The sequence below is a fragment of the Mauremys mutica genome, chromosome 2, assembly GCF_020497125.1.
Source record: "Mauremys mutica isolate MM-2020 ecotype Southern chromosome 2, ASM2049712v1, whole genome shotgun sequence".
NCBI classification, from domain to species: domain Eukaryota; kingdom Metazoa; phylum Chordata; order Testudines; family Geoemydidae; genus Mauremys; species Mauremys mutica.
Genome location: NC_059073.1, coordinates 170,500,206 through 170,524,167, shown reverse-complemented (window position 1 = coordinate 170,524,167; position 23,962 = coordinate 170,500,206). Strand labels below are relative to the sequence as shown.

Genomic DNA, 23,962 nt, shown 5'->3' with positions numbered 1-23,962 from the left:
TTTAATCTTCTCGTTGGTAACCTAAATAGATTGAACTCCTGGCATCTATCACTGTAGTAAGGCATTGTCTAATCCTTTAATCTTTCTCGTGGCTCTTCTCTGAACCCTCTTCAATTTATCAGCATCCTTTTTTAATTGTGGGCACCAGAACTGGACACAGTATTCCAGCAGTGGTAGTGCCAATACCACATACAGAGATAAAATAACCTCTCTACTTCCAACTGAAGAGTTCCCTGTTTATGCATTTGAGGATTGTGTTAGCCCTTTTGGCTACAATGTCACACTGGAATCTTACCTTGAGTATCTAGCTAGCTAGCTAGCTATCTGTGATTCCCCCCAAATCTTTTTGGTGGTCACTGCTTCCCAATATATTTATAAATAGACAAGCAAAGGAAAAGGAAAATATTTTCCAAAAACAATCAAAGATGTTTGGTTTTTAGATGCTAAATAGTTAACGTATGGAATAATGATGTATTGATATATTAATGAAACACAGCTGGTAGAGATGGTCATTGAAACAGTTCACCTTTAATTTAATTGTAAACCCTTATAAATTCTACTAGTGTACATTTTCATTACTCTGAGTCACAATTTATCTTTACTTGAATAGTTTGTGCAGATTTTGTATAAATGGGTTTTCATGGATTATTTCTGCATACATAGTACTACAAGATAACACTCATGCCCGCCAATCCGGCCAGTAGTGAAGATATATCCTTAGATTTCCAGAAAGCCTTTGACAAGGTCCCTCACCAAAGGCTCTTGCATAAATTAAGCTGTCATGGGATAAAAGGGAAGATCCTTTCATGGATTGAGAACTGGTTAAAAGACAGGGAACAAAGGGTAGGAATTAATGGTAAATTCTCAGAATAGAAAGGGGTAACTAGTGGTGTTCCCCAAGGGTCAGTCCTAGGACCAATCCTATTCATCTTATTCATATATGATCTAGAGAAAGGGGTAAAAAGTGAGGTGGCAAAGTTTGCAGATGATACTAAACTGCTCAAGATAGTTAAGACCAAAGCAGACTGTGAAGAACTTCAAAAAGATCTCACAAAACAAAGTGATTGGGCAACAAAATGGCAAATGAAATGTAATGTGAATAAATGTAAAGTAATGCACATTGGAAAAAATAACCCCAACTATACATACAATATGATGGGGGCTAATTTAGCTACAACTAATCAGGAAAAAGATCTTGGAGTCATCATGGATAGTTCTCTGAAGACGTCCATGCAATGTGCAGCAGCAGTCAAAAAAGCAAACAGGATATTAGGAATCATTAAAAAGCGGATAGAGAATAAGACGGAGAATATCTTATTGCCTTTATATAAATCCATGGTATGCCCACATCTTGAATACTGTGTACAGATGTGGTCTCCTCATCTCAAAAAATATATACTGGCATTAGTAAAGGCTCAGAGAAGGGCAACTAAAATGATTAACGGCTTGGAATGGGTCCCATATGAGGAAAGATTAAAGAGGCTAGAACATTTCAGCTTGGAAAAGAGGAGATAAAGTGGGGATATGATAGAGGTATATAAAAACATGAGTGAAAGCAAATAAGGAAAAGTTATTTACTTGTTCCCATAATATAAGAACTAGGGGCCACCAAATGAAATTAATGGGCAGCAGGTTTAAAAAAAATAAAAGGAAGTTCTTCACACAGCGCACAGTCAACTTGTGGAACTCCTTACCTGAGAAGGTTGTGAAGGCTAGGACTATAACAGGGTTTAAAAGAGAACTGGATAAATTCATGGAGGTTAAGTCCATTAATGGCTGTTAGCCAGGATGGGTAAGGAATGGTGTCCCTAGCCTCTGTTTGTCAGAGAGTGGTGATGGATGGCAGGAGAGAGATCACCTGATCATTACCTGTTCGGTTCACTCCCTAGGGGCACCTGGCATCAGCCACTGTTGGTAGACAGTATACTGGGCTGGATGGACCTTTGGTATGACCCAGTACAGCCATTCTTATGTTCTTATGAATCCTTAACCCAAAGAGTTTACATTTGAAACCTACAAATAGGCACAGTCCCTGAACGGAGTTGTAGGTGTTTGTTATTGCTGATGGAATTTAGGAACAGATAAGTTTTGATAAGAGAAGTAAAGGAAGAGTTGGAGGAAGCTTGGCATATAATAATTAGCAAATAGCACCAAGTATAAAGGCAGGCTGGGAAGAAGGCACAAAGATGGCAATGCGTGAAAGGGGCCCACATAACAGTCAGTACTGAAACTTGTGTGGCATGTAAGAGCAAGAGAGAGTATGTAGGATGGACACGATGTTGTTGGAAACCAGAATTGTGAAGGTGTTTGAAAATGAGAAGGGAAATAGTTGACATGTGTATACTTCAGAAAAAACACAGTACTGGCCATTTACAGTTCTCTGAAAAAAACAAGTTCTTGAGTTAAAATGTAGATTATTGTAACCAAATGGATTAATATTGGTGCTAATATCTCTCTACTATAAGAAATACTTTAGTTGTCAGTGCTGTAAATATGCGTATGGGCATAAAGTGGTCTATTAGAAATTGAGAAAAGGAGAAAAATTTGGAAATAAGGAGATATTAACAGTAATTTAAAGAGAAATACTGATGGTGCTACTGTCTAACAATAAAAATGTGCATACATTTGTTGATTTATAGTTAAGATGAATACATATTCTTCAACTTTATAAAAAGCATTATCAGTTTCCTGAGGTGCCATTGGAAGTGTTTTCATAGGGCTAGGTTCCTTCCTTCTTTCTCCTTCCTAGCACTCTTTTGATGAGATGATAAAATGCTACCATAGGTATGAATATACAAGGGAGGACTACCAACAGCACACAAATGGCCAGTATCCAAGCTGGATAATCTTTCTCCTCCTTCATGGGAAAATCTTTCTATGGAGATAAAAATAAATATAAACAATAACTGAAAGATATCATTACTTATGGCATCAATTTACATATATGGAAAAATAAGAATAAATAATAAGAATAAGAACAAAAATAAGAGTAAGAAGAATTATGCTAGAAATAAAAACAGGGGACCAGTGACACTGTTACTGTACCTGTTCTTCCAAAATGAAACATAAAGGGGTTTTAATGTATACATTTTACTGTAAACAAATATTTAAACATACAGATTGGCATACTTGAAAAAAGAACAATATAGAATAAGTTTAGAACAGTTATAGAATCAGATAAAACCAATTTAAAAAACAGAAAAATTAAGTTTATATTGAATTTAATCCCATAATTTTCTAACTTCATAGATCAGAATAATTGGTTTTTTTCCACCTTCAATTTTGGCATTTTCAGTTGTGATTTTAGGTCACAATTTGTCCTTGGATCTTGTGTGGGTTCAAGAACCCTTCCATCACCTTTGCATGAGGCTTACAAGAACCAAGCAGCAGGCCCAATGCTACCAGGGGGACAAAAGGGACTTTCCCTCCCCACCCCAAATGAGCTTCAAAGAGTTCCAAATTATTGTCAGAAAGGCCAAAATATGTACAGAGTTATTCAGTATGAAGCACTGGAATAGCAGCAGATTGGAGAGTCTTCATCCCTATATAAATTATAAATCACAGCAAAATACTGACACAGTCACCAAATTTTACTTTTTTAAACTCTTACAATCCAAGATTTTCCAGGATTGTCCCTTGAATTCCTGGAAGGTTTTTTTTTTTTTTTTAAATAGCTACATCCAGGGATCCCAAAATACTCACTCTGCCCAAATGGGACACTAGAACTGGCCCTGCTGAGAAATATCTTCTCAAATGGGACAAAGAAGAAGCAGGGCTAACGCCCTGCCCACTGCTCAGGACAGATTGGCAGAAGCCCTGGGGGGGGGTTTCGCCTTCCTCTGCTGCATGGGGCACAGGTCACTTGCTGGAAGGTTCACTGCACCTTGAAGTCTTTAAACCATGATTTGAAGACTTCAGTGGCTCAGACACAGATTTGATACAGGAGTGGGTGAGTGAGATTCTGTGGCCTGCATTATGCAGGAGTTCAAACTAGATGATCATAATGGTCCCTTCTGACTTTAAAGTCTATGATTCTATAATGCTATGATTCACTCGGAACAGTTTACAGGGTGGCTAAGACAAACAGGAGGCAGCAGGATGCTCTATGCTAAAGAACAGTGTTATTTGTCATGTCTCTCTGTAGACTGGGGAGCTCAGGGAAGCACAATCCTTCTAGGAAGTACTGCTGAGGTAATATGGGTCTATACTACCCCCCTTTCTAAGGCCTTGTCAAGGTTGGAGGACTAAGTTGATTGTAAATGAACCAACTGTTTTGGACGATTTGTAACACAAATGGTTCAGGGTGTCCATCCTACCCATGCTGAGTTTTGTTAAAAGACGGCTTCACTTTTGCTCTTTCTCCACACTTGTGCTCAGTTGCAATGTCTTCTCGGTAACTATCGCACAGTACCTGCTACAGCTGCAGATGCTCTGCAGTCTGAAGGATTTTCTGCAGGCAGTGTGGGATACATTTTGGAGCATATGGAACCCCTTGTGGAAGGAGTTATCAAACTTTCACTATCTCCTGGGAAACTCTCATAATTCTCATCCAGAACTCGCTTGATGTTAGCACAGTTACTAGGCTGTTTTGTAATATGGAGCCCAGGTGGAATGTTCTGTTGTCTTCTTTGCCAAAGAAGAAACATTTGTGCTGGAGCTTTTGAGGCATCTTCAGTGAGGCTGTTGTGAATATTCTGGAGATTCCTGTAGAGAGTCTTTGGCCAGTATAAACAGTGCATGCACTTCAATGGGGAAGGTTCTTGCAAGCAGTGCCTGCAAAATTCATGGCTGCAAGCCATACAGCAAGATGCAGTGTACATTGTGGAATCCTTTTGGAATAGACTACAGCTACAGTTTGGTGGGACCACATAGTTCTCAAGACCTGGGGTAACTGGCAATGGCTGCAGCACTTCATTTTGAGGAAAGTGACATTCCTGGAATGGTTTGCTGAGCTGGTCCTGACCCTGCAGTGGCAGGCAGATATCTAGATTAAGTGTTCCCTGCCCTTTTTTGAACACAGAAAAGTAAATGGCAGTTGCCCTGTGGAAGCTGGACCAGATTGCTATTAGTCAGTGGAGAAGAAGCATAAAGTTGGGAAGGCAGTGTGGCTTAGTGGACAGAGCACTACAGTGGGCCTTAAAGGACTTGGGTTCTATTCCTTGTTCTTCTGCTGGATAACTTTGGGCAAGTTATAGCCCTTCTGGGTTCTCAGTTTTCCCAACTCTAAAATGAGAATAACAATACTGACATCCTTTATAAAGTGCTTTGAGACCTATTGATGAAAAACACCATGTTCAAGATATGTAGTATTATTTAATCCACCATGGAGATGTGCAAGAAAAAGCATCATGTTTTTCAGTGTCATGTGATCAAGGTGGCCAATGTTCCACTACTTAATGAGGGACTAGAGCAGTCTTCCCAAACCATACCAGAACAATTGTGTATCCAGGTGCCCATTCTATGTCTTCCACGTCAAGCCAAAGACTACATTAAAAGATGGGGTATAGCTATTTGATGATATGGACTTTAGTAGATCCAAGGACCTCTAGATCAGATGGCCTGGAAAAATGTATGATGTAAGAATTTCTAAGAATTTAGTACTCTTTTAGAGAGAGTCAAATAGAAATCTTTGTAATAATCTTGGGACCAATTGTGATATTGGAGGCCCTGCATAGCCTTTGCTACCCTGGATTATGGGACTTTATACTGAAAATGTGCACCCAAAGCAAATAAGACGATTCAACTGAGCAGATGCCGGGTGTCAATTGAATGTGTTTTGGGCGGATGGTAGGCCAGCTGGAGATGACTTTTAACTTGCAACTGGGTTTAGCAGGCTAATGCCCAAACCTCTGAGCTATTCCTCCCCCCCTGTAGGAACATGAACTCATTGCTGTCCCCTCTGAAGTGAGCATCATAACCACCAGGCTATCGACTCTTGGGGGTTGGATTGCTCTCAGTTGCTACTGTTGAAGCTGTTCCATATAAATACTTAAATACTCATTGGGCCAAAATGAAAGACAAATTGACTTTTTAGCCTGGTGATTAGGAAGGTAGGAGATATGGATTCAAATGCCTCCTCTGAATCAGGCAGAGAGAAGATTTGAATTACATCTACCACCCAGGTGAGTGCCTTAATTTTGAAGCATCAGGAGACAGGAGAAGATTGTAACAATGATTTTTTGAAAATAAATGGATTAAAAATATTGGACAACATACATATTTAGGATTCCAGGCTCCATAGCTTGGTTGCTTCTGTGTCTGAAGGGTAACAAAGGCAATAAAGACTGTAAGCATCAGCAGAGGGCTAATAATTCTCCATGACACCTGCCAGTAGAAGTTTGGTTGTCGTCCTGTCATCCATTTCACATCATCACTGAACCTATGAGCCAAATAATGTTTACAATTATTTTTAGATTTATACAATTTTTTTTATGTTTTTATTGAGGAGTATATTATATATTTTATGAGGAGTATATTAAGACATACACGCTTCCACCATTCTTATGTCCTTACCCTGGATTTTAATTAATAACAAAGACCTTTAAGTTACAATTAAGAGGTCAGATCCTCAGCTTATGATTTCCATACTTTTTAATTATCAGGAGGTAGCCGTGTTAGTTTGTATCCACAAAAACAACAAGGAGTTCGATGGCACCATAAAGACTAACAGATTTATTTGGGCATAAGCTTTCGTGGTGCCATCGGATTCCTTGATACTTTTTAATGTTTGAATTGTTCTATAAATCTGCTCAGTGGTACGTGTGCACATGTATTGCTCTTAGAAACCTTAGACCTGATGCTCAGCTGGAGTCAATGGATGCGACTGTATTTACATCAGCTGAGGATTAAACCACCCCCCAACTAATATAGCACACACAGATCTTAAAAAGAAATTCTTAGTGACCATCCCCTTATCTGTGCCCTTGAATTGGTATTATGATGACCACCCTGAGCCAGCTTGGATATTAGGAAAAACTCTTTTACTAAGAGGGTGGTGAAGCACTGGAATGGGTTACCTAGGGAGATGGTGGAAACTCCTTCCTTAGAGGTTTTTAAGGTCATGCCTGACAAAGCCCTGGCTGGGATGATTTAGTTGGGGATTGATCCTGCTTTGAGCAGAGGGTTGGACTAAATGACCTCCTGAGGTCCCTTCTAACCCTGATCTTCTATGATTCCACTGAAATCAGGGTCAAATCTTTGACATTACTGGGAGCTGGCCTGAACTTTCATATGCGTTTTAAACATGATAAATATGAATAATATAACTGCATGTATAGTTGTGTAGTATCAAGTTTGATGTTTTTTTATTACATGAACAGTTTGTTTTAATGTATAGGACAGATTTATAATCTGGAGTGAGAATTATGTTTATTCTATGTTCAAACAGTGGCTTTGTCTCCAATTATATTAGTCTAATTAGAGAGAGTTGGAATTATTTTGCTCATTAGAAAATCTGTTTTGGATATGTTTATACTCTATGGGTTCTAGGGGCCAGATTAGATGGACAGACTGATGATATTCAAATACTACCGAATCAAATATATTTTGTGGCTAGTATATAGTATTTATGTAAGGCCAGACTTTTTCCAGCCTCTGTATGAATAATATTAAAATATTTTAATGTAGCTAGCTTAGCAGAATGCTTAAGTTTCGTTTAGACTGTGTAGTGATTGTGAGTGTTGATGCAAGGGGCACAGTTAAGTTTGCCTGGGTGTCAGTCATTGGCATTTTTTTTTCTACTTAATTGTGTACTTGAGAGATGGGAAGGTTGGTGTTAAATTGTTTAGGAAACCTTACCTTTTGATTTACAATTTTTAATTTTTAAATTGATTACAAAATGTTTAATGATATGTCTTCTCAATTAGCAGCTTCCATAGTAATTGAACAACTTTTTATTTAAATTCCTATTTTAAAAATGTTTTAATTGAAGTTTCTGTTAAAATTAAAATGGGAAGTGATATCTATAATGCCTGCAAAACCTCTATTCTATATAGATGCTATGTGCCCTATATTTAAGACTACATTTTAGTCATGGGTATTTTTAGTAAAAGTCATGGACAGGTCATAGGCAGTAAACAAAAATTCACGGCCCGTGACCTGTCCATGATTTGTACTGTATACCCCTGACTAAAGCTTGCGGAGCTGGCAGCCCTGGGAGCCACTGTGGGTGCTCGGGGAGGGGTGACCCGGGAGTGCCAGGGGTGCTCGGGGGAGAGCGGCCCAGGAGGTGCCATGGGTGCTGGGGGGTGGGGTTGGCATGGCTGGCAGGCTCCCTACTTGGCTCCTCATGGCTCCCCAGAAGTGGTGACATGTCTGTCCCTCAGCGCCTAGCTCTGCATGCTGCCTGGACCCAAACACCGGATCTGCAGTTCCCATTGGCCAGGAACCACGGCCAGTGGGAGCTGCGGGGGTAGTGCCTGTGGTCAGAGGCAGCGCGCAGAGCTAGGAGCTGAGGGAGGGACATGTTGCCACTTCTGGGGAGCCCCCCAAAGCAGGGCCACCCAGAGGATTCCGGGGGCCCGGGGTCTTCGGCGGCAGGGGGCCCTTCCATTCCGGGACCCGCTGCCAAAGTGCCCCGAAGACCCGCGGCGGGGCCCCCCCCCGCCGCCGAATTACCACCGAAGCGGGACCCGCCGCCGAAGTTCAGCTCGGTCTTCGGTGGTAATTCGGCGGCGGGGGGCCCCCCGCTGCGGGTCTTCGGGGCACTTCGGCGGCGGGTCCTGGAACGGAAGAGCCTCCCGCCGCCGAATTACCGCCGAAGACTGAGCTGAACTTCGGCGGCGGGCCCCCCTTCGGCGGTAATTTGCCAGTGGGGGGTTCTTCCGCCCCGGAGCGGAAGGACCCCCCGCCAGCGAAGACCGGGAGCAGAAGAAGCTCCTGCGCCCGCCCCCCCGGAGCGAGTGAAGGACCCCGCTCCAGGGCCCCCGAAAAACTCTGGTGGGGGCCCCTGTGGGGCTCGGGGCCTGGGGCAAATTGCCCCTCTTGCCCCCCCTCTGGGCGGCCCTGCCCCAAAGTAAGCACCACCCAGAGCCCTCACCCCCTCCTGCGCCCCAGCCCTGAGCCCCCTCCCACACCCAAACTCCTGCTGCTGCTTTAGCGGGGGGGCACTGGCCCGAGACTGCCAGAGCTGTTCAAGTGGCCCCAGGCCAGCTGCACCAGCCGCTGCAGAAGTCCCAGAGGTCCCGGAAAGTCATGGAATCCATGACTTCCATGACCTCCCTGACAGATTTGCAGCCTTACCTATATTCCATACAAAACTGATAAAAGAATAAGAAGTTGGTAAAGTGAGGTACTCAAAAATAAAAATAAAGTGTCAAGATTAAGAGTAGTAGTTTTAACCAGACTATTAACAAAATTAAATACATTTTAAAGAATTAAAACAAGAATAATTTGTAAAGTTACTGGGCTCCATTTTTTGCACTTCATTTCTTGGATTCTCTGATTTCCTTAGCTGTTAAGATATACAAGGACTAAATCTTGGGTTTTTGATATCTGACAATTACATAGTGGCCTTTGCAGAATTCTATTCCTTGATAAAATGCAAGGAGAAAGTATAACTGTTTTAAATATAGGTAAATATAGACAAATATAAAGAAAAAGTTGAGCACATAAGTTTTAGTCAAAGGATTAATGTCAGGCCATAAGGGAATTAAGCAATCTATCTATCTATCTATCTATCTATCTGTGCCAAAAGAAAAACAAATATCTTGATATGAAGATTTTTTCCTGATATATGCAGAAATTTAGACAGAGACAGATGATAGTGAAAGGCATGTCAGGCAAGGTGAACAAACAATAGATGAAAAAAGATGTGGATAGATAAGTTTGCTTGTTTCTTGAAGGAGGCTGTGAAGAGAAGAGTGTGGGGAAAGGATTCCACATGTAGGGAGCGTCCACATGTGCAGCCCATCTGGGTGTTACACTGGGGACAGTATTTGGTGCTTACTGTAAAGTTCTGAAAAATTTACAATAAATGGAAACATACAATAATATATTTAAAAAAAAAACCCATTTATAACAACATGAAGGTGTTCCCTGTCTACAAGGCAGTCAGGCTCACCTGGAACAGTAAATCACTTGACTTTTGACCTTCGGACCTTATTTAGACTTGGATGTACTCATTGCCCCATAACCAGGAAGTACCCTCCATTTATTTAATATATATCTGTTTTACAAGTACAACCCCAGACAGGAAGCATATGAAATTAGCCACATTCACAGCAATAGTGAAAAGCACTATCAAAATCAGTAAAGTTATAATATATTACTATTTCATCTCTAACATTCACAGAGTTATAGACATATATGTATCTTACAATAAATGAAAAAAAATAGGGCAGTCAAATGAGTAAAAAAAAATCACAATTATTCACGAGATTAAAAAACATTGTAATTAATCGCAGTTTTAATCACACTCTTAAACAGAAATAGAATACCATTTTAAATTTATTATAAATATTTTTGGATATTTTTCTACATTTTCAAATATATTGATTTCAATTACAACACAGAATACAAAGTGTACAGTGCTCACTTTATATTATTATTTTTATTACAAATATTTGCACTGTAAAATAGATAAAATAAATAGTATTTTTCAATTCACCTCATACAAGTACTGTAGTGCAATCTCCTTATTGTGAAAGTGCAACTTACAAATGTAGACTTATTTCTTTTACATAACTGCCCTCAAAAACAAAACAATGTAAAACTTTGCAGCCTACAAATCCACTCAGTCCTACTTCTAGTTTAGTCAATCACTAAGACAAACAAGTTTGTTTACATTTATGGGAGATAATGTTGCTCACTTCTTATTTACAGTGTCACCTGCAAGTGAGAACAGGCAGCTTCTGCTTGATAACAATCCAAAGCAGTGAGGACCAATGCACCTTAATTTTCATCATCTGAGTCAGATACCACCAGTAGAAGGTTGATTTTCTTTTTTGGTGGTTCAGATTCTGTAGTTACAAGAGCAACACTTCAATGCAGAAAGACTTCTGACAGCATGTTCCACACCTCATCCCTCTCAGATTTTGGAAGGCACTTCAGATTCTTAAACCTTGAGTCGAGTGCTATAGCTATCTTTAGAAATCTCATATTGGTACAGTACCTTCTTTGTGCTTTTTTTTTCAAATCTGCAGTGAAAGTGTTCTTAAATAAAACAACATATGCTGGGTCGTGATCTGAGACTATCATAACACAAAATATATGGCAGAATGCGGGTAAAACCATAGAGCAGGAGACATACAATTCTCCCCTGAGGAGTTCAGCCACAAAATGTAAACAAATGTATTTGTCTTAGCGATCGTCTGAACAAGCAGTAGGACTGAGTGGACTTGTAGGCACTAAAGTTTTACATTGTTTTGTTTCTGAGTGCAGTTCTGTTAAAAAAAATTCTGTGTGTGTAAATTTCACTTTCGCGATAGAGATTGAACTACAGGACTTGTAGGAGGTGAATTGAAAAAGACTATTTCTAATGTTTATCTTTTTTACACTGCGAATATTTGTAATAAAATAGTATAAAGTGAGCACTGAACACTTTGTATTCTGTATTGTAATTTAAATCAATATACTTGAAAATGTAGAAATGTAGAAAACAAATTTAAATGGATATTCTATTATTGTTTAACAGTAGGATTAAAACTGCTATTAATCACAACTAATTTTTTTAATCTAGTTAATTTGTTTTGCATTAATCGCTTGAGTTAACTGTGATTAATTGACAGTCCTAAAAAAAAAAAATCCGAACTTGTTCCCAGTTTACCTTTTAATTCCATAAACATAGACAACACCAGTCACTTCAAAGAAAGCGATGATTAGCAAAGGCAAGGAACCCGCATAACTGTCAAAAACTTCAAGCCAGTAACTGCCAGACCTCAGGGTAAAACATAGAGCTGTCACAAAGGAGACCAGGCATATTACACCTAAATAAAAAATGTATTTCTGTTAATAAAGAATACATGGTGGGTACTCTGTTCAGATATGGTTAATATTTTTGCTCTCATTTTAACACTTTTATCCAACAAACTTTTGTATAGAGCTATAACTTGCTATCTCAGTGTAAGCAACAGTTAAATTCAAAGTACTACATTGTTTGGGGAATTAATACACAGGCCAAATTCTCCCTGGCATTTTGGCCAAGAGATGCTGTACTGTGGTGCAAAGCAGCCATAAAGCTGGAGTAACTGGCCACAGGAAAATTAGTATAGTGCAGGAGGATCCTCTAGAGTGTAGAGCAGGTGTGGCAGTTTTTTGTCAGAGCCCCCAACTGCCTGTGGCCAATGTGAGAGGTGTGGCTAGGGCTTTTCTGCAGTCTGGTAATCGCTGACTCCTGTAAAGACCCCTTGGGGCAAATGGCTTCCAGCATAATTTAGAGTGGCCTTCAATTGCCCTAATTTATACTGCGGAACTGGTCCCAAAACTACCCAGGATTTTGGACTCTTGAGTCCCTAGTCTCCTGAAATTGAGCTGTGTGCTCTGAATGGAAGATCTCAGCCTGTATGCCACTGTAGCACAGTGTATACATAAGGGTAAGGGCTCGCTGTGCATTAGCTAGAGGTCAAGGAGTAGTATTGGGCCAGAGAAGAAAAGAAGTAGTTCCACTTTAGTGTGATTTTTATCTGGAAAGGGGAAAAAGCTTTTGAAACAGGGGTGTGCTAAGACAAGAATAGTCACAAATGCTCTTTTTAGTAGTGCAAATGTCAAATCATACTCCCATGACCACTGGAAATGGTCTTCTCACCCAACCTATGCAGAACTCATCAATGGAACTTCAGCGCAGATGCTTACCAAACTCCATAAATCTACTGGTATCTGGAGAATTTTCCAGTTCTGTATTGCCTCATTTTTCTTTCTGTCAGTCAAAATCCTGCATTGTGGTAATCTCTGATTCCTGTAAAGACTCCTTGGGGCAAAATCGCCTCCTCACTAATTGTGTGCCCAGAGTAATTTTTTTAATAGCTCACATTTCCTTGGGTTCATTTTTAGATCAGCACCCTTATCCTTATTGCAGACCTTTTGTAAATGTATCAGTTCTTGCTCAAATTTTTATCATGAACTAGGATCCAAGTGTAATAGTCTTAGAGAGAGATGGAATGCAATACTCTCTCCAAAAGCTTCAGTGGTGGCAAGAACATTGCATAAACCCAGAGCTATTACTTTAAATTGCCACAGGCCTTGTCCTGCTGTGAAAGCAGTCTTTCCCCTGTCCTTTGGATCCATTTCCAGTAATCATTTTTAAACTCCAGTGAGGAAAGCCAAACAGAACCTGCTACAGCACCAATGCCCAGTTCCCTGGGAGCAGTTCTGCTTCACTAATTGGCTCTCATTGGAGAGTTTAAGGTAGAGAACACTCTTATTCTGCTTGCTTCCACAAAAGGAAACTACATATGAAAACTAACAAGACCACAAGCATTTTTTCAAAGATGGAACAGTACTCTTAAGCTAAGAAGGACTATGTAACATCATCATCTGGCAACTTCTGCCATAACAACACAATCTGATCTATACATTGTGTCTCCTATAAAGAGACTTGATAAAGCAGTTGAAGTCACAATTGTAATATCTTCATTTACATTCTGAAGTGGCTATGAGCAAATATTGCAAGCTAATTCCCCATAAAATGTTTACAAACTCATGAACTCTTAATAGTTTAATAAAGAGCCTAGCTTCTGTAAACAAAATGAAGAAAGTCACTATAAACAACCTGCTCACCTGTTAGAACTTCCTTAGGTACAGATTTAGATACAACATGAAGCTCCAAGAGAGGAGTCAAAATTCCCTCAATGTTTCCAAACATAGAAGAAAGACCTAAGCTGAACAGCATTACAAAAAACAGGACAGCCCAGCCCTGTGAGCCAGGCATCAGAATAATTGCTTCAGTGAAAACAATAAAGGCAAGGCCAGTTCCAGATGCACTCTGCAGAATTCACAAACAGATAACACATTTTGATTAATAAGATTTATTTTTCAAACATATAGCATTATAATGCACATGCAGAACTTGTTCATTCAAATTCTAAACTCCAAGGTAAAGATTTTGGACTGTATGTTTTTCTAAACAAGATGCTCTAATTCAGGGATTGGCAACCTTCGGCACGCAGCCCGCCAGGGGTGGACCGGGCAGGTTCGTTTACCTGCCGCGTCCACAGGTTTGGCCGATTGCGGCTTCCACTGGCCATGGTTTGCCGTTCCAGGCCAATGGGGGCTGCGGGAAGTGGCGCAGGCCAAGGGATATGCTGGCCACTGCTTCCCACAGCTCCCATTGGCCTGGAACGGTGAACCATGGCCAATGGGAGCTGCGGTCAGCTGAACCTGCAGACGGGGCAGGTAAACAAACCGGCCCGGCCTGCCAGGGGGCTTACCCTGGCATACCACGTGCCAAAGGTTGCCAATGCCTGCTCTAATTTCAAGCTATTGGACTTGAAGCAGGAATTAATTTAGGGAAGTCCTATGGCCTGTGTTATGAAGGAGGTCAGACTTAGATGGACTTTTGCCCTTAAAAATCTAAGAATCTATTAATTTTAAGAAAATGAGTTTGTAAATTAGGCTCCTAAATAAATTATCTGGTTTTCAGAAGTGTTAAGTACTGATGTCAGTGGGAACTGCTAGCTACTAAGCATTTTTGCAGTGTGACAGACCCAAACCAGTGGGGTATAGGAGTCTGGTAGAGGGCAAATATACCGGTCACTGGGTGAGTAGTTTTCTGTTCCCTCAGTGACCAGAGCAGGGGCTGCACTAGAGTAATCAGGAACTTGCTAGAACCAATTAAGGCAGACAGGCTGAGTAGAACACCTGCAGCCAATCAAGGCAGGCTTATCAGGGCACTTGGGTTTAAAAAGGAGCTCACTCCAGTCAGGAGGGGGGAAGCCAGAGGAGAGGAAGTGTGTGAGAGGAGCTGGGAGCAAGAGGCGCAAGGAGCTGAGAGTGAGAGGGTGAGCTGCTGGAGGACTAATGAGTACCAGTGTTATCAGACACCAGGAGGAAGGTCCTGTGGTGAGGATAAAGAAGGTGTTTGGAGGAGGCCATGGGGAAGTAGCCCAGGGAGTTGTAGCTGTCATGCAGCTGTTACAGGAGGTACTATAGACAGCTGCAATCCACAGGGCCCTGGGCTGGAACCCGGAGTAGAGGGTGGGCTCGGGTTCCCCCCAAACCTCCCAACTCCTGATCAGACACAGGAGGAGTTGACCCACACTGTGGGGAAGATCACTGAGGTGAGCAAATCTGCCAATAAGTGCAGGACCCACCAAGGCAGAGGAGGAACTTTGTCACAGCAGATCAATGCACTTATTTAGGTGCCTAAATATGTATTTAGGGGTATAGTGTAAGATTTGTTTTTAAAAAAATTCTTGGTCCAAATGTATTTCCTGTGCTATGCAAATAAGCCAAATTAGGGTGAATCATGTGCCCATGGTAGCTTCCAGATGAGAAAAACTTGGTGCAGTTTAAAAAATTGTGTTATGGTGTAAATTGATAGAGGAATTCTTGGAATGCTAAGCCAGAGAACTTTGAGCTCAAAGTTTTTATAACAATAATGATGCCTGAAACGTAGAAACAAAAGAAATATGGTTAGTTTGGTAGATATCCTATGTTCTTTTTAGCAATGTTTTGCAAGTACAATGGAACATATACGTTGGGAAGATTAAAAGTATCATGGTCCATAACATTTTTGGGCAAGGGTTATTTTGTAGCATGCAAGCATGATACCTGCTCAAGAAATTCTTGAAGGTCACAACTTCTCAAATTGAGACTAGCGATTTTTTTTGGATGGGTTGTATTCAGGAATCCAAACCAGATTGTATAGTTGTCTCTCATGATGCTTTGGTCTGGAAGATCAAATTCATTGATGATACCGATAATGTTCCTGCCAGAGAAAGCATGCTTTAACATTTTTCCTTAATGTATAATAAGAATTTGTTTAGATATCTTTAGATTATAGCTACAGAAGCTTTTGCAGGGGCCCATTATCTATTTTTCACTCACCTAGCTATAGTAAGTACTGTATATATTTATTAAAATATTAATAGAGAATTGCATTCAGTTATATACAGTGTTCATAATAGAAACAAAAATGTTAAATGGGGGTATTGTTGTCAAAATAATTATGGGGAGAATATTTGGAGAACTAAGTATTACAATATGGCATATAGTTTCAAATACAAACTCCACCTTCAGACTGTCTATGCAGACAATACATACAGCAGGGCTTTGTAAAAACATGTTCATATTATTGCTACATTGTCCTCTCTCCCTCCCGCATCCACCTGTTGTCAGAGCCGCTTGTGTTTTGTAAGACAGAGTTCTTTGGGGCAGGAAATGTCATTTTACTATATAGTTGTACAGCACCTAACACAACTTAGCACTGATCTCTGACTGGGGCCTTCAGGCACAACTGTAATACAAATAAATAAATAATAATAATGAATAAGTATTTTGGTATTTGTTTTACATGTTATTAATGCCTCCTCTGATTATTGATAATGACCTTTTAATGTGCATATGCCATAAAAATGTTTATATTAGGTTTCCTATTATAACTTGTTCTCCTTCAATACAAATGTGTTCTCTGAATATATATTTCTGCAGTAGCGTGTTATCTATTTAGGCTGCACTGTAGCATCTGAAAACCCAAGTGTCCCACCTGTCCAGGCAGTCCCAGTAACGAGTGGTTGCCTTAAACCCCAAAATAGAAAAAATTGGGATGGAGGCATACAGTGATGTCATACTGTTTACAATTGCTATTGTCACAGCATCCTTCTCACAGTCATTTCTAGAAAGAGAACACATACAAATTAATTTACACAACATGACAGAGTTTATTCAACATATATATTTTAGCAAAATAATTAGTTTTTAGTCACTAGTCGACAATTTAATTCATGGACCTAGACTGTGGACTGTTTATCCATATATATATATATATATATATATATATATATATATGGGGTTGTCAAACGATTAAAAAAATTAATTGCTTGATTAATCGCACTGTTAAACAATAGAATACCATTTATTTAAATATTTTTGATGTTTTCTACATTTTCAAGTATATTGATTTCAATTGCAACACAGAATACAAAGTGTACAGGGCTCACTTTATATTTATTTTTATTACAAATATTTGCACTGTAAAAAAATAGTGCAATCTCTTTATCATGAAAGTTAAATGTACAAATGTGGAATTATGTAAAAAAACTGCATTCAGAAATAAAATAATGTAAAACTTTAGTGCCTACAAGTCCACTCAATCCTATTTCTTGTTCAGCCAGTCTCTCAGACAAACAAGTTTGTTTACATTTGCAGGAGATAATGCTGCCTGCTTCTTGATCACAATGTCATTTGAAAGTGAGAACAAGCATTCGCATAGCACTGTTGTAGCCAACATCGCAAGGTATTTACATGCCAGAGGTGCTAAAGATTCATATGTCCCTTCAACCACCATTCCAGGGTACATGCGTCCATGCTGATGATAGGTTCTGCTTGATAACAATCCAAAGCAGTGCGGACTGATGCATGTTCATTTTCATCATCTGAGTCAGATACCATTGGCAGAAGGTTGATTTTCTTTTTGGTCGTTCAGGTTGTGTCGTTTCCGCATTGGAGTACTGCTCTTTTAAGACTTCTGAAAGCATGCTCCATGCCGCATCCTTCTCAGCTTTTGGAAGGCACTTCAGATTCTTAAACCTTGGGCCAAGTGCTGTAGCTATCTTTAGAAATCTCACATTGGTATCTTCTTTGCATTTTGTCAAATATGCAGCGAAAGTGTTCTGAGTCATCTGAGATTACTATAATGTGAAATATATTGCAGAATGCAGGTAAAATAGAGCCAGAGACATACAGTTCTCCCCCAAGGAGTTCAGTCACAAATTTAATTGATAAATTATTTTTTAATGAGCATCATCATCATGGAAGCATGTCCTCTGGAATGGTGTCCGAAGCATGAAGGAGCATATGAATGTTTAGCATATCTGGCAAGTAAATACTTTGCAATGCCGGTCACAAAAGTCCCATGCAAACACCTGTTCTCACTTTCTGGTGACATTGTAAATAAGTGGGCAGCATTATCTCCTGTAAATGTAAACAAACTTGTTTGTCTTAGAGATTGGCTGAACAAGAAGTAGGACTGAGTGGACTTGTAGGCTCTAAAGTCTTGCATTGTTTTAAGTGCAGTTATGTAACAAAAAAAAATCTACGACTGTAAGTTGCACTTTCATGATAAAGAGATTGCACTATAGTACTTGCATTAGGTGAATTGAAAAATACTGTTTCTTTTGTTTATCATTTTTACAGTGCAAATATTTGTAATAAAAATAATATAAAGTGAGCACTGTACACTTTGTATTCTGTGTTGTAATTGAAATCAATATATTTGAAAATGTAGAAAAACACCCAAAAACATTTAATAAATTTCAATTGGTATTCTATTGTTTAACAATGTGATTAAAACTGCAATTAATCATGATTAATTTTTAATCACAATTAATTTTTGAATTAATCACATGAGTTAACTGTGATTAATCGACAGCCCTAATATATGTGTATGTGTGTGTTTGTGTATATAATTTTACCCACAGGAAAATCACAAAATGTAAGTCCTGAAATGAAATTATGCTCAGTTTCAATACGAAATAATATTCATAATATTCTTGCAAATAGTGATATTTGGGAAATAGTCTTCTTTTTTCCCTTCAGGTTTAAAATGAGTAATTTTTTCTTTCTAATCTATTTAAAATACACATTTATAGTGGGAACATAGTTTAGCCATTGGAAGATCAAACTTTGATAAGATACTTTACAAGTATCACAAATAAATGCTGGTTTTGACAGTTAGAAGAATATGCAACAAATGGTTAATCTAATCTGTGAAAGTCGTAGCCATACTTACTTTGGTGAGTTGTAGCTTGAGAATGCTATAAGTCCTCCAAAAGCCAATGAGAGAGAGAAAAATATCTGGGTGGCTGCATCAAGCCATACACGGGGATTTTTGAGAATGTTCATCTGAAACAATTGCAATGAATGTGAGTATTAGACTTGCTTTCAAACTTTCAGTTGTCTTTTTCTTTGTTCTCGTAGTTCATGAATTGTGGCCCTACTTAAGTGTGCTGAAAAATGGAAGTGAATACCAAAATATTCCAATAAATCAGCATAATTTGGAGGCCCATTATGTGGGGATTCTGAAATTTGTTAATTTTTAAGATCTCACTCCAAAAAGTAATTGTAGTATTGATCTTCTATTTTATGATATAACAATTTTTCTGAATGACACTTTACATGGACATATTAAACTTTGACTAATACTTTTTCCTCCCTAATTATGTATATGTATTTCTATGGTGCTCATCACAGTAGTAACTGAGCATCTATGAAATCAAGCTACTTCAGTATTGTCTTGCTAGTGATATCTGCTGGGAGAGCAATACAGCGGTGCACAGACAATCCAGGAAGTTTTTGGAAAGTGTAGGGGACAATTTCCTGGTGCAATTGCTGGAGGAACCAACTAAGGGCAGAGCTCTTCTCGACCTGCTGCTTACAATCCGGGAAGAATTAGTAGGGGAAGCAAAAGTGGATGGGAACCTGGGAGGCAGTGACCATGAAATGGTCGAGTTCAGGATCCTGACACAAGGAAGAAAGGAGAGCAGCAGAATACAGACCCTGGACTTCAGAAAAGCAGACTGACTCCCTCAGGGAACTGATGGGCAGGATCCCCTTGGAGAATAACATGAGGGGGAAAGGAGTCCAGGAGACTGTATTTTAAAGAATCCTCATTTAGGTTGCAGGAACAAACCATCCCGATGTGTAGAAAGAATAGTAAATATGGCAGGTGACCAGCTTGACTTCTTTCTTTCAAGTGAAATCCTTGCCGATCTTAAACACAAAAAAGAAGCTTACAAGAAGTGGAAGATTGGACAAATGACCAGGGAGGAGTATAAAAATATGAAATCAGGAAGGCCAAAACACAGTTGGAGTTGCAGCTAGCAAAGGATGTGAAGGGTAACAAGAAGGGTTTCTACAGGTATGTTAGCAACAAGAAAAAAGTCAGAGAAAATTTGGGACCCTGAATGAATGGGGGAGGCAACCTAGTGATGGAGGATGTGGAAAAAGCTCATGTACTCAATGCTTTTTTTTGCCTCAGCCCCCACACTGCTGTCCTGGGCAACAAAGTATGGGGAGGAGGTGAGCAGCCCTCAGTGGTGAAAGAACAGGTTAACAACTATTTAGAAAAGCTGGACATGAACAAGTCCATGGGTCCAGATCTAATGTATCTGAGAGTGCTAAAGGAGTTGGTGGATGTGATTGCATAGCCATTGGCCATTATCTTTGAAAACTCGTGGCGATCCGGGGAGGTCCGGGATGATTGGAAAAAGGCAAATATAGTGCCCATCTTTTCAAAAGGGAAGAAGGAGGATCCAGGGAAATACAGGCAGGACAGCCTAAGCTCAGTTCCTGGGAAGATCATGGAGCATGTCCTCAAAGAATCAATTCTGAAGCACTTAGGCCTGGTCTACACTAGGACTTTAATTCGAATTTAGCAGCGTTAATTCGAACTAACCGCTCAACCGTCCACACCAGGAAGCCATTTAATTCGAAGTAGAGGGCTCTTTAGTTCGAATTTGGTACTCCACCCCGACAGGTGGAGTAACGCTAAATTCGACATGGCTAGTTCGAATTAGGCTAGGTGTGGATGGAAATCGAACTTAGTAGCTCCGGGAGCTATCCCACAGTGCACCACTCTGTTGACGCTCTGGACAGCAGTCCGAGCTTCGATGCTCTGACCAGCCACACAGGAAACGACCCGGGAAAATTTGAATTCCTTTTCCTTTCTGGACAGTTAGAATCTCATTTTGTGGTTGGACATCGGGGCGAGCTCAGCAGCACCGGCAGCAATGCAGAGCTCTCCAGCAGAGGAGTTCATGTAATCTCTGAATAGAAAGAGGGACCCGGCATAGACTGACCGGGAACTCTTCGATCTGATCGGTGTGGGGGGCGAGTAGTCTGTGCTTTCGGAGCTGCGCTCCAACAAACGGAATGCAAAGACCTATGAGAAGGTCTCCAAAGCCATGATACAGACAGAGGATACAGCCGTCATGCAACGCAGTGCCGCGTGAAAATCAAGGACCCCAGACAAGCCTACCAAAAAATCAAAGCGGCCAACGGATGCTACGGAGCCTGCCACCACTGCCCCACCAGTGACCATGGACTCTGATGATGGGACAGTGTCGACGGACAGTTCCTCGACGATGTTCACGGACGGGGAAGATGAGGAAGGGTTTGTGTAGGACGAGGCAGGCGACAGCGCTTACAATGCTGGTGTCCCCGACAGCCAGGATCTCTTCATCACCATCACGGAGATCCCCTACCAACCCTCCCCGGCCATGAACCCGGATCCTGAATCAGGGGTAGGAGCAGTCGGTAAGTGCTTTAACCATGTTAACTTTTATTCTTAATATAACAGGAATCTGAAGTGTGTGAAAAGGAGGTCTCTTCATATATGGTGATAGAACAGAAATCCTCCTGGGAGATCTCCACGAAGCTCTCCTGCTGTTAATCGATAAGCATCAGCAGGAGGTTCCTGGGGAGAGCTGCCTTATTGGGTGCTCCGTGATAGCACACTTTTCCGCGTGAGGCTTTCATGCGGTATTCAGGGAGCACTGCCTCCCAGAGCACGGCTGCATAGGTCCGTGGTTCGTGCTAGATTTCACGCAGCATGCGCTCTCTATCTCCTTCAGTGCCCGTCCTCACGGTTATCTCGCTCGGAGACTCCTGCATCTAAGTAGGGGAATTACTGTAATGTTACGCCTGGTCCAAAGTATTTTTAAAAAATCTCCGGACAGACGGCATAGCACAGACTCAGCACGCAGCTGCGTGATGAGCGTAACGGAAAGCCAAAGAATCAAATGGACGCTCATGGAGGGAGGGGGGAACGAGGACGCAAGTTATCCCACAGTTCCTGCTGTCTCCGAAAAGCATTTGCATTCTTGGCTCCAAATGCTTCTAGGGTCAAACACAGTGTCCACGGTGGGTCGGGGCATAGCTCGGCAATTTACGCACCCCCCCCGACCCCCAGAAGTTAAAGGGAAAACAATCCTCTGTTGACTCTTTTACATGTCACCGTATCTGTACTGAATGCTGCAGATTGACGCGCTGCTGCAGCACTCAACAACAACATCCTTCCTCCCACCCCGCCATGGGTGGCTGATGGTACAATAGGACTGCTACCCGTCCTCCTCATCAGCCTATTGGCACATGGGGCAGTGCAAAAGGACTGGTAACCATACCAACTTGCTTGGGACAGGTCGATCAAGGTCGCCTGGTCCTAATTTTTCATGGTAGATGGTGCAGTATGGCTGGTAACTGTCCTCATCATTGCAACAGGGGGCTGAGCTCCATCAGCCCCCACCCTTCATTGTCAAGAAAAGATTCAATTGCCCCTGGACTAGCAGAGGGATGATTGGCTCCCTCCTCCACACCCCTTAATGTCATCTCTGGACTATCATTGCAGCTGGAGGCTTCCTTCCACTCATTTCTCACAAACGACTACCTGTGTCTTATTCATGCATTCTATATTACTTCATCACACAAGTGGGGGGACAATGGTATTGGAACCCAGGAAGGCTGGGGGAAGAACGGAATGAACAGCTGGGGTTGTTTCAGGAGCACACCCTGTGAATAGCATTCAGCTCAAAATTTATGCATGATTGGCCAGAGAGCAGCTGTGCTCTCTGGTTCTATGATACAGTGGTTCTCTAGTACAGTTGCCCATATTCTAGGCAGGACTGATTCTATTTTTAGATACCCAAAAAGGAGGGATTGACTCGGGGAGTCATTCCCAAATTTTGCTTTTGCGCCCCTGGCTGATCGGCCAGGGGCACTTATGACAGCACCAAATGGCGCAGTGCAAAAGGACAGGTAACCATGACCATCTTATTACCGTCTTCTTACCAGTTCATGGTATGGTAGACGGTGCAGTATGCCTGGTAACCATCGCTGCTGTCATGCAAAAGCAAAAGCATGCTGCTGTGTAGCGCTGCTGGTCCGCCTCTGTCAGCGGCATCTAGTACACATACGGTGACATACACAAAAGGCAAAATAGGGTCCATTGTTGCCACGCTATGGCGTGTGCCAGGGCATTTCATGGAAAACGTGCTCGAAATGATTGTCTGCCGTTGCTTTCCCGAAGGAAGGAATGACTGGCGACATTTACCCAGAATCCACCGCGCAAATGATTTGTGCAACAGCAGGCACAGGGGTCTCAACAAAAAATTCACAGAGACAGCCTAGACTCAGTTAATTGTTCGCAAAAAAGTATCTTTGCAAGGAATTCACTAACTGTTTCCCATCTCACAGCTTCCACTGTCTCCAGACCTTCCACAGCATCCCCCTCGCAGAGGCTGGCGAAGATTAGGCGGCGAAAGAAAAAGACAAGGGACACGATTTTCGATGAATGTGTGGGCTGCTACCTAGCCGAGGCGGACCAGCAGAGGCAGTGGAGGGAGAAAGTCTCTCTGTACCAGCGCTCACACAGCGAATGGGAGGAGAGGTGGCGTGAGGAACACAAGCAGGCGACTCAAGCAATGCTTGTACTAGTGAGGGAGCAAACGGACACGCTCCGGCGACTTGTGTATGTTCTGCAGGACCGCTGCAGGACAGAGCCCCCGGCAGTATCTCTGCAACCGCCCTCCCCCGCCACAAAGTCACATACCCCCCTCACCCTAAATAACCAGGAGGATGCCCGCCCTGGGCCGGGAATACTGTCACTGCACCCCAGCAGAGTGCTCAAGTAACCAAAAGGTCTCATACCCTACGTTTGCAAAAGTCCTTCCCTTCCGGACTCAAACAAGTCCCAATCCCAGTCCCATCCCATAACTGTGTACTTAAGTAATAAAAATACTTTGCTGTTAAGTACTGTTTCCATCATGTTTTTTCACTGAAGACTGTGTTTGAATGGGGTGCGTGGGGAAGTGCG

The 23,962-nt window shown here is 41.3% G+C and overlaps 1 protein-coding gene across 1 annotated transcript in view; it reads right to left on the bottom strand.

Annotated features, from left to right (window-relative positions):
* Window positions 1-1,860: 1,860 nt before the first annotated feature.
* LOC123364718 (sodium-dependent neutral amino acid transporter B(0)AT3-like) overlaps window positions 1,861-23,962 on the bottom strand; it is a 76,412-nt gene continuing 54,310 nt past the window's right edge. The window contains exons 6-12 of the mRNA XM_045007054.1: window positions 18,884-18,996; window positions 16,640-16,768; window positions 15,706-15,862; window positions 13,714-13,918; window positions 11,765-11,924; window positions 6,217-6,379; window positions 1,861-2,875 (exon numbers count right to left, since the gene is read on the bottom strand). Of these exons, the coding sequence (XP_044862989.1) occupies window positions 2,720-2,875; window positions 6,217-6,379; window positions 11,765-11,924; window positions 13,714-13,918; window positions 15,706-15,862; window positions 16,640-16,768; window positions 18,884-18,996 (1,083 nt within the window). The 3' untranslated portion in view covers window positions 1,861-2,719. The remainder of the gene's footprint in view (window positions 2,876-6,216; window positions 6,380-11,764; window positions 11,925-13,713; window positions 13,919-15,705; window positions 15,863-16,639; window positions 16,769-18,883; window positions 18,997-23,962) is intronic.